The following is an 11,394-nucleotide window of genomic DNA, read 5'->3' as shown; positions in this document are numbered from 1 at the left end:
TGAAAACATCAAAGACAGTTTTAACTGGTTGGTGTTTGTCATTACCAGCAAGGAAAAGCTATACCCATTTTCATTTCTACCTCTCTAGTTCTGCTTCCATGTGTTGATGTTGAAGCTGCATGTGGTGGGTCACCTAGGGCATAGTGTTTAGCAAATGATAGATGATAAAGGAGTCAGGGGATCCCTGGGTGGCGCAGCGGTTTGGCGCCTGCCTTTGGCCCAGGGCGTGATCCTGGAGACCCGGGATCGAATCCCACATCGGGCTCCCGGTGCATGGAGCCTGCTTCTCCCTCTGCCTGTGTCTCTGCCTCTCTCTCTGTCATAAATAAATAAAATATTAAAAAAAAAAAAAAAAAAAGGAGTCAGGATCACAACCCAGGCCTACTTGGAAAATAAGTGACTACTTATTAACCGAGATCAATAAAGGAAGAAGTAAATTTACTAAAATATTTCTTTATTTGAATAAGGTCAATGTCATTTCTTGAATTCCAGCTAGCATCAAATAACAATCAGAAAAAAACACTTGACAAAATGTTATCCAATTGAAATTAACAGTGGATAGAAAACCCTTTTAAAGTTTAAAAGAAATATATTAAACAGGCAACATACAGATCTAAAAAGTTGCAAGTGGTGATTTTACATTAGCTCTTATAAATAAAAAAATCCCCCATATAATCGTTTGTTCACTATCTCCCTGCTTAATAAGCACACGGACAGGAAAAGATAATCACATCTTAATATTCACAAGTGTTATTTAAGTTCTTTACAAAGATTGTATCTCTGCAACACATCGGGTCAGGCGATCCCTTATTCAAGTAATTTTGTTTTCCCTAAGTTATCAAAAAGTACAATTGTCCGAGAGAAAATGTCACAAAAATCTCAATCAGGAACGCAAAAAGCTTTAGCAGGCAGACTTTGAGATGGGAGTTTACATGGCTTGACCATGATCTGATGATTCTGTAAGTTTAAAAGCCATCAACCAAAGTACCAAGAGCTACAGGCGACAATCTGGGTTTAGTTTGTGGTTGTTAATAAATCAAGAGTTTTAGTAAAAAGAACATTGTAAGTATAAAAGAATCTGCACATTTGCTAATGTCATCAGCAATGAAAATGGCATATTATGCTCTCAGCTCAGCTTTAAACCAACAAAACCAAGTACTTATTTTTTTCCCCACTCCCCATCTTAGTGTTTCTCAGACACTAATGTGCTCAGAGTTACCTGCGGTGCTTGTTGCAAAGTGATACTCTGAAGCCCGCCCCTGAATTTTGATTCAGGTGGTTTAGAATGGAGCCCTGGAATCTGTATGCTTCACAAGCACACCATGACCCACGTGGTCCATGGACTACACTTTGAGAAACACTGATGTTCCTTTAATACACAACAAAACATTGTTTATCGTTTGTGGCTTCTTAGTAAAGTTTCAAGCTGAATAAAACATTCAAACAATTAGAACACAAACAGGTACATGAAATAAAAGTATTAGCCGTTATGTAATTGGATTTCTTTTTAAAAGTGGTATCACAAGCACAATGACTTACACTAAAATTTTAAGATCAATTTTGTTTTAATCCAAGGCACCTGTAAAATACTTGCTGGTGAGAGAGAAGTTAACAAATTTAATTATACAAAATAGTACAGAAATGAAAGAATCCTGGCAGTGACTGATTTTCCCACAGAGCAAACATTTTTCTTCAGAAATGAGTCACATAAAGTCCATGACTTTGAGGAAAATAGACCGAATTTCAAATAATATGATGAACAGCCTGTGTGTGAACTGCTTTACTGATTTTCTAGTAAATTACTAAGTAAAAAAGAAAGATTCATGCGCTTTCCTAATAGCTGTCTGCACTTGAATTAGTAATGGTCGGCACACTTCCTCCTGCACCGCAGCCTGATAAATGCACCAGGCACACAGACGCCTGGTGCTCCCTTGGTGCGTTCAGGCACATGTGACCATGGATGTTCTAACTCTGGATACTTTGCCGGATTTCCCAACTTTCACAGCCCACAACATCAATATTCTTCTGAAGGTTTTCTTTTCTTTTTTTTTTTTTTTTTTTCTTTCACAGATTTAAGAGCAAATTCTGTGATGATGTCTCTGGAACATGAATTTCAAAAGGTGAATACTACAAAGGAGAAACATCAGAAAAGCATTTTCTCTGTTAAAGTGACTGAAAGTAGAGTGAGTCGCCATTAGAATGTTCTCATTCAGCGTTCCAGGATAAATGCTAATAGAAAAAGTAGTGCTAGGACTGTTTGCGTACATAGTACGAAGTAGGTACTGCTATAATGCAGGCTTCCTCATAGTCTTTGTATAGATTTTAGGCAGTTAGCCCAATCTGTAAATGACATTTGAGAACAAATTTATGAAGTCTGGAAGAATGAAATGGTACTGTTTTATAAAACAGCATTATTTTTTATTTTGTATTCTATGACAAATGAAAGATTAACGATTTACCTAAAAGAGGTAAAAAGTATTTTCAAGCCAGCAAAAAACCAGGTCTACATCAGCTGTGAAAACATTAAGTTTACATTTTAAAATGTCCTTTACAGACTGTTTCTGTAATGCCTAGAACAGTTATGTACAAAGACTACAACTGCCCCTCCCAGTCTGACATTTCAAGGTTAAGCTTCCTAACAAGTGTTTCACGATATCTTTACTTCGGGCATTAAGAAAAAGAAGTCAGAAGTATTAATTCTATTTTTTAAATTTTGCCTTCAAAAGTCTTAACACTGCTTCTACCACAGCCTCCTTGATTTAAATGACACCAAGTCGACACCAGATCGTACGAAGTGACGTAAACCAAAACGTAGTGGTAGATTTTTTTGTGAACTTAAAATATCCTCAGGATATGCAATCTGAGATGAATTTATATACCATACAAAATGGGAGAAATAAGTTCCCTAGATTACAAACATAAATCCATATTCCTAAATAAATAAATTTATAAATAAATTCCTAAATAAATCCAATCATTTTCCTACTATTGACCTGATACTGCTGGCATGGAGACATTCCCGAGTATGAGCAGTCCTGAACTGAGCACATCAGCAGGGGGGAAGACAAACAGAGACCATTAACAGAGAAACGTTTTCACGTAAATGGTTTTTCAGGCAAAGAGCAGCTATTAATTGTCCTCCCCAAATTTCCTTTAAAAGTGGAATGTATTATTGATAATCAGAAAGATACTTCAACATTCTGAAGCTTATCTTCTAGATCCTAAAGCTCTCAGACAAAATATTCTTTGATTTCAAAGGAGATTATATTAGATTCAAGAACTGCAGGACTGGGTCTTGACCTCTAAAAAGACTCTGGTTATAAAATAAAATGGTGGGGAGCTCTTAGTTAGACCACATAGTCTAGGGGGAAGGAGGAAAAGTGTGTATTTATGTAAAATAAAGAAATTTCCAACTCTGGAGACTTACGGGTAAGTTTCACATCTGGGGGGTGCCCCTATTTTCTATTATTTACCATCTTATTTATCAATTTTCTTTTCAGTGGCTATACTCTACTGGCCAGAAACTCACTGAAATTTAAATAGATTTATGTACTATGCACAAATTTACATGTGGTTGTCTTTAACGTTTATTCTTAATGCAAATCAATGCTTAAACAGTCATCTTATACAAAATTTAATAATTTAGACTATGAAGCAATTTAAATACTTAAATTCCCTCAAAAAGACAACATTTTGTACATACATACATGATGTACACATATGAAAATGGTGGTCAAAAGAATTTTTTGGCAGCTGCTTCTTGCTGAGTCCTAAGGAAGAGGAGAAAGAAAAAAACTGAGAGTTCTATATATTTTACTTCAGAAAGAAATAGGATTCCTTAAACTTGAAATACACATTGCCTTTTGAAGTATAAAATGCATTAAGATAAGCATATATTCTATACATGCACTCCACGTGACTGAGATAGACTACAAATAATACTTTCTTTGTGTTAAACCAAATTTTACAAGTACTAAAAGTTCTGTTAGGTGCACAGATAACTTTGAGTATTTAAAATTAAACAAATACAGAAAAACGTTGAGTCAAATTTTAGAGACTTACCTATACATAATATAACCAATGAATAACACCGTTTGTACCATTACAAATATAACGAAGTGCATCGTAGATAAGCATGATGGAAATGGTGGTAGTTCTGGGCATTTTGGTCTTTCATTCAATGGCTATAAGGCAAAGAACTATCATAATTAGTCAAATTGGTATTTTAGAAACAGAAATAAATGCAAAAGCTTTATAAAATTCATGGTTAACTACATAAACTCAAGATTTTCGTTTATTTGTCCCATAAACATTTCTGCTCCCTTAACTTTTACCACTTAATATTTTAAAAAATAAAGCTTATTCAATTTATTAATTTTAAGTAATCTCTATGCCCTATGTGGGGCTGAAACTCATGACCCCAAGATCAAGAGTTGCGTGCTCTGACAGAGCCAGCCGGGAACCCCTACCACCTAACTTTCTGAAAGAGTAGTCAACATTGGAAGGCCTCTGCCTTCACGATCCAGTCACTAACGCACTGCCATCTGGCTTGAATCTTCAGCACAGTGATGATGATGTTTTGTGTTCTTGATGGTCACAGACCATGAATTCCCTGGACACACCCAGTTTATACTTGCTGTACTAGAGTAATTATTTCTAGTTCAGGCAATGACATGGTCACCCCGCCCCCCATAAGCTGCCTGACAAATATAATGGCTTTTTCTTAGCCCTCATCCTCCCCAAACTCCTAGCAGTCAACAGTACTAATTAGTATTCTGAAAAATGTTTCTTTCCCTATGTCCATGGGTATTCCTTCTACTTTAAGGGAGTAATTACATGCCAGGAACAAAGATTTACTCAAGGTATCCAGACAGAACAGTTTCTAGGATTAATTGTTCTCAGTATGTTTATATCTGTGGGACAACGCTCTTCAGTGCATATATGTACCACTCACAGCATCAACCTAGACACTGCAACACAGGCTACAGCTGGTAGAAAGTAACCTCAAACAGAACTAAGGGAATAGACAACAACGCTTTGGATGAGAGGTAATGGTCATTAAGAAAACTCTTAAGTCATATTTGAAAAATATGAATATCTAAGACATATATAAAATATAGGTAAGAAAGGCAGTATCCAAAAATATAAAGGAAAGAAGATTACATATTAAAGATCTAAGTTCTTCCCTTCTATCACTTACTAGCTAGTGACCTCAGGAAAGTTATTTAACATATTAACTTTCTTTCCTAAATGACAACAGATATTTAAAAATAAAAAAAACTTTTAACAACATAAAGCTCCATATAACATATAAGGAATTAGGACTTCTGGGAAGGTAGACTGGGTAATATGGATCAACCACCTTGCAGAAGATGACTAGCAGAGCTAGAAACAAATCCAATCTAAAATAACACCTGTCTGAAGGCAAAGGCAGTGAACTAGATAGCAAGAAATTATGGGATCATCATTTGGTGGCGCGGAGGCCAAAGAAAGACAACTTTAAACCCATGAATCAGAAAAGAAATTAAAACGGAAATTAAAAGGGGCGCCTGGGTGCCTCAGTCGGTGAGCATCAGATTCTTGGTTTCAGCTCAGGTCGTGATCTCAGGGTTGTGGGATGGAGCTATGGGGCAGGCTGAACTCAGTGAGAAGTCGGCTTGGGATTCTTTCCTTCTTTCTCTGCCCCTCCTCCTGCTCACACATGCTGTCTAAAAGAAATAAATCTTTTTTTTTTTTTTTAAGATTTCATTTATTTATTCATGAGAGACAGAGAGAGAAGCAGAGACATAGGCAGAGGGAGAGAAGCAGGCTCCTCACAGGGAGCCTGATGTGGGACTCGATCCTGGAACCTGGGATCACGCCCTGAGCCAAAGGCAGATGCTCAACCACTGAGCTGCCCAGACATCCCTAAAAGAAATAAATCTTAAAAAAAAGAGATTTATCTTAGAGAGAGAGAGAGAAAAAGAAGGTGTGTGTGCATGCAAGAGCTGGGGAAAGGGTAGAGGAAGAGAATCCACACAGACTTTGCACTGAGCTCAGGGCTCAGTCCCACCACCCATGAAATCAAGACCTGAGTCAAAACCAAGAGTTCCCATGCTCAACTGACTGAGCCATCTGGGTGCCCAGCTATAAATCAATCAATCTTTAAAAAAAAAAAAAAGAAAAGAAAATTAGGAAGAAAAAATGCTTATTGAAGGATTAATATAAATATTTAATGAAAATCATGGGATAGGAGAAGCAATTTCTGCTTCCACCTCCAAAGGGCTGATTAGGAACAGCTCTTCCACCTAGGACTAGAAAACAAGATATATGAAACAACTGTTATCAAACATTGGCCACAGGCAGTGAAGGCCTCTACAACTGTGACAGCCAAGAAACAGGAGTCAGACAAGCTGGGACCCATGGCAGATGCAGCTTAATGCCTGGAGGCAGAGTCTGCAGTCCAGGGAGGGCCCCCAGAGAGAACTGAGTAGTCCTGCTGAACTGAGAAGTCAGAGACTACAGCTGAGGGAAGCCCAGGTGGCGGTGTGACACAACATGAAAAGGGATAATGGCAGAGAAAGCTTTGGAAGTTTGCAGAAGAGCCCTTCAAATCTTTGGCTGAATCTAATCTGCACGTGTATGGTATGAAAGTCCACAAGGCTAGGAAAGAACCACCTAAAACCAAACAATTCCCAGAGCTCAAACTGCTGAAGTTCAGTACCAGAAAAAAAAAAAAAAAAAAAATCTTAAAAGCAGCGAAAACATACAAAGAAACAAAATAAGACTGACTTCTCAGTAGAAATTATAAACTGTGATCGTCACATAATGGGGTTCAGACAGCTGTGAGAGGAATAAGGAACATCTGTGCATCACTACAGGCACACTGGTAAGTGAAAGAAAGCAGGAAGACGACAACTATTTACAGTATGCTACTATCTGTAAAAAGGGGGAAGATTTCATCACAGTTTCTGCTTATATTACAAAAGCAAAGACAAAGGAACTATAACCCCCCCCCACCCCCCCACCCAGTTACTCAGTTGTTCCTTATAGGGATGAAATAAAAAGTACAAGTGTAAAAGTTAGACTTCTTTGAATTCTATCTTACTCTGTAGATGTGAGAAACCATCTGAACTTTAGTCTAGATCCAAATTTACAGGAAAATTGCATTGAGTATAATTATCAGTACAATCTCATTCATAATTGCCATCTTGTTACTTTTCATTTTTTCAATCTGTCCCCAGTCTTTTATTTTTATTATTTTTTTAATTTTTATTTATGATAGTCACAGAGAGAGAGAGAGAGAGAGACAGACAGAGGCAGAGACACAGGCAGAGGGAGAAGCAGGCTCCATGCACCGGGAGCCCGACGTGGGATTCGATCCCGGGTCTCCAGGATCGCGCCCTGGGCCAAAGGCAGGTGCTAAACCGCTGCGCCACCCAGGGATCCCATGTCCCCAGTCTTTTAGAGCTATTCAAAATACTCCTGTAAGAACAGATTTGAGCATACTAGAAATTTTTTTTTAAGATTTATTTGAGATAAAGAGTGAGAGAGCATGCAACAGTCAGGGGAGGAGCAGAGGGAGAGAATCCCCAGGCAGACTCCCTGCTGAGCACGGTGCCCAAAGTAGGGCTCCACCTCACACCCCTGAGATCATGACCTGAGCTGAAATCAAGAGCTGGATGCTTAATCAACTGAGCCACCCAGGTGCCCCTACGTACCTGTTTTATTGACAGAATAGCTGTGAAAATGCTGGGTTAAATAGGCAAATCTCCTAAGGGCTATGCCATTTCGTATCCCCTCAAGCAATGTGCTACTCTGTTTTCCTCAAGTCTTGGCAACAGAATATGTTGTCAGACTTTGGCTTTTTGTCAAACAGGTGTGGTATCACAGGAAAGTTTTATTTATTTTTCATTTCTCTTATTATTTAAGTAGCCTGAGCATCTGCTCATATATCGTACAAGCTTTTCCCAAGAACACTCTGTTCATTTCTCCAGTACCTTTTTGTGCTGAGTTGTTCCCCATCAAATTTTTAATGTTGATCATTTCAAGAAGATTGGACTGGAAGGGGAAGAGGCAAATACTACAAGCATTTGTAAATTTCATAAAGGTTTTGAAAGCCAGTAGTAAGTTAAGGAAAAACGTAAAACAGAAAAAACTTGTAAGTACCACAGGTCTATTGTCTAATACTGTCTCTTATGCATATTAAACTTTGAAAACACATTACCTATTTTTAATATTTATGGCCAATCTCTAAAAATATAGACGGGGCTTACATTTAAAAAAAAAAAAAAAAAAAGGCCTAATAAAACAAAACCAAACGAACAAAAAAAGTTTTAAAAAGTGATTCAAATAAATAAATAATAAATAAATAAATAAATAAATAAATAAATAAATAAATAAATAAAAATAAAAAGTGATTCAAGGGCTGCCTGGGTGGCTCAGTGGTTTAGCGCTGCCTTCAGCCCAGGGCCTGATCCTGGAGACCTGGGATCAAGTCCCACGTTGGGCTCCCTGCATGGAGCCTGCTTCTCCCTCTGCCTGTGTCTCTGCCTCTCTCTCTCTCTCTCTCTGTCTCTCATGAATAAATAAATAAAATCTTTAAAAAAAAAAAAAAGTGATTCAAGTCAGAAAGGAAAAGTTGCTGGAAAAAAGAAGAGTCTTAAAGAATGAGGCTACCAGTCAGCCAGTCTCAGATCTGGGCTTCCTCATTGCCCAGACCAGAGAAGTAGGAAGTACCCAGCATCAGTCTGTCTCAGCAAAGGGTCAAGAGATGTTCACCATTTTTAAGCTGTTTAAAGATAGCATTACTGATAACAAGAACCATTTTTTTTTTTAAAGAAAATTTACACAAAGAATCTAGAAAACAGAAGTCTGAGACTGTGACAGCTCCAATGATAGGAAAAGCAAAGTACTTTTTAAAAAATTCTATTCAACAGAGTATGGAAGCATGGAACATAAAGACATTTGAATCATATGGAATAATTCTACCTTGAATACTAAAAATAAACATTAGTATTAAGTAAAACATTAAAATATTTTCAGTAGAATATGTACTCTTCCTTTTCTAACTAAGGAAGACTGGTAATTATAAAAGTAGAAGGCAAGAGCTTACCATATTTCGCTGCACTAAGTTATCGATGTCCCGCTTCACAATGTGAAGATGCTCTTTGATGTCATTGAAGTGTTGGGTTGACTCATAAACTCCCCCTGCAGATCCAGGATGCTGTATGCCGCTGACCAGTCTGACAGTATCACTCATGGAATTCCTAAAACAGAAAATCCCTTTAGACAAGGGAATTGCTAGAAAAATGATTTTTTTTTTAGTAATATACTTCAAAAAGTTTAGATATACTTTTAAGCCCAATAAGTTAGATTTTTAAAAAACATTTAGGAATATTCAATTGTATTCAGGATTGGAAAATAATTTATAAAACTACAGTTTATGGGGCACCTGGGTGGCTCAGTTGATTACATGTCTGCCTTCAGCTCAGGTCATGATCCCAGGATTCTGGTATCAAGCCCAGAAGAGGGCTCCCTGTTCAAGAGGGAGCCTGCTTCACCCTCTCCCTCAGCCCCTCCTCCTGCTTATGTTCTGTCTCTCTCAAAGAAACAAATTTAAAAAAACAAAACAAAACAAAAACAAACGGAGATGGGGCTTTAGAGTGAGAGTGCCACCCTTCGCTCTCTCAGGAGATGAGGGATTCAGGGTATGGCCATGACTGCCACTAAAATTTGGAGGGGTTGATAGGGTACTTCAGGATGAACTGTGCATGCTGACAACATCCAGTTATTAACAACTGTTCCAACTGGGGGATGGAGTATGACGGACGGCTTTTATGCTCAACTTCTTTGTTTGTTTTTTTTTTTTAATTTTTATTTATTTATGATAGTCACACACAGAGAGAGAGAGGCAGAGACACAGGCAGAGGGAGGAGCAGGCTCCATGCACTGGGAGCCCGATGTGGGATTCGATCTCGGGTCTCCAGGATCGCGCCCTGGGCCAAAGACAGGCGCTAAACCGCTGCGCCACCCAGGGATCCCTATGCTCAACTTCTTTGTATGTTTGAAAATGTCTAAAATGAAAATAAAAATTGGTAAGGTGTTCTGGTATGCTAGAAATAGCATTTGAAAGTGGAGAGATAATAAAACTAATTCTGACTGTTTTATATTGTGACCCTTTAACAGTCAGGGCCTTTTTTTTCTTTTTCTGTAAACTGAAGGGTACTGTATTACATGCTACTGTTAAAAAAATTTTATGATTCTCGGAGGATATGAAAACCCATAGACATACACCACTCTCTCCATAAAAGGCAAATATTTCCTCTCTCTTTACAGTTTCTGAAGCCTATCCAGAAGGAAAAAAGCTCTAGAGGACAAATTCAGAAATCTGAGTTCAGTTTTTACCTTAACTTATGGTATGCATGACATTTGTTCTCAACGGGTGGGAGTTTATGAGGAGTGCTAACGACTCTAAGTAAGTGTTTTCATGGATAATACAGCCAGATGACTAGGATTTACTAACCACTAATTGAATCTTAAGACGTTCTAGTACCACTGTTAAGTGAAATAGGCAAAGCACAAAAGGGTGTCTAGAATATACTACCATTCATGTAAGAAAGAAGAGAATCTAAGAAAATACACATGTGCAGGAGAAATACAGGAAGAACAAACTAGAAATTAATGGGATAAGTTACCAACAGGGGGTCGGTGGGAAAAGGCTAGGAAGGGGGGGAAATGGGAGTGAGGTGGTAGTGATGAAGAGGGGTACTGAACATATAAATTTCGTCTTAAGAGTCTCTCCGAACTACCATTTTCGCATATCCTTCATATACCCCAAAAACACACAATTAAAATCAACCAGGATATAGGAAGAATACAAATGCTAACAAAGAACCTAACTCCATTATAAATGCATATCACAACCATACTGAAAAGGGTGGGGAAAGAACCGTACTAAGTAATTGGAAAATAGTGTCTGCATTACAAACTGGACGGTTAGACAAGAAGGACCTTTACATAAATCCATCAGTGAATATATTTCTCACAGGGATACAAGTTAACAATTTAATACCACTTTATAGGTACATTTTGTGTACACTAAAATAAATAAATATATTATAGATAATAAAGACCAAATTTCTCCCTCCTGGAGGAAGAATTTTTAAATAAGGAAAGAAGGTGAAAATAGATTCTATAACATTCAGCCTAGATGAGTCCAATCAGAATCCAAGGTGTCTGGATATCTCAGGGTTGTTTTTTTTTAATTTTACTTATTTATTCATAGACAGAGAGAGAGAGAGAGGCAGGGACAAAGACAGAGGGAGAAGCAGGCTCCATGCAGGGAGCCTGATGTGGGACTCGATCCCGGGTCTCCAGGATCACACCCTAGGCTGCAGGTGACACATGACGCCA

At 37.9% G+C, this 11,394-nt stretch overlaps 1 protein-coding gene across 3 annotated transcripts in view; it reads right to left on the bottom strand.

Moving 5' to 3' along the window:
* Positions 1 to 437: 437 nt before the first annotated feature.
* The window catches only part of LMAN1 (lectin, mannose binding 1), a 28,799-nt gene continuing 17,842 nt past the window's right edge, over positions 438 to 11,394 (bottom strand). For 2 of the 3 annotated variants that reach the window (XM_077891489.1, XM_077891475.1), the window contains exons 11-13: positions 9,095 to 9,248; positions 4,063 to 4,184; positions 438 to 3,770 (exon numbers count right to left, since the gene is read on the bottom strand). In XM_077891489.1, coding sequence (XP_077747615.1) covers positions 3,734 to 3,770; positions 4,063 to 4,184; positions 9,095 to 9,248 — 313 coding nt within the window. In that variant the 3' untranslated portion in view covers positions 438 to 3,733. The remainder of the gene's footprint in view (positions 3,771 to 4,062; positions 4,185 to 9,094; positions 9,249 to 11,394) is intronic. The other variant, XM_077891481.1, reaches the window with a different exon arrangement.

The sequence above is a fragment of the Canis aureus genome, chromosome 1, assembly GCF_053574225.1.
Source record: "Canis aureus isolate CA01 chromosome 1, VMU_Caureus_v.1.0, whole genome shotgun sequence".
NCBI lineage: Eukaryota > Metazoa > Chordata > Mammalia > Carnivora > Canidae > Canis > Canis aureus.
The sequence above is the reverse complement of the archived record's forward strand: the minus strand, read 5'-3'. Positions and strand labels throughout refer to the sequence as shown.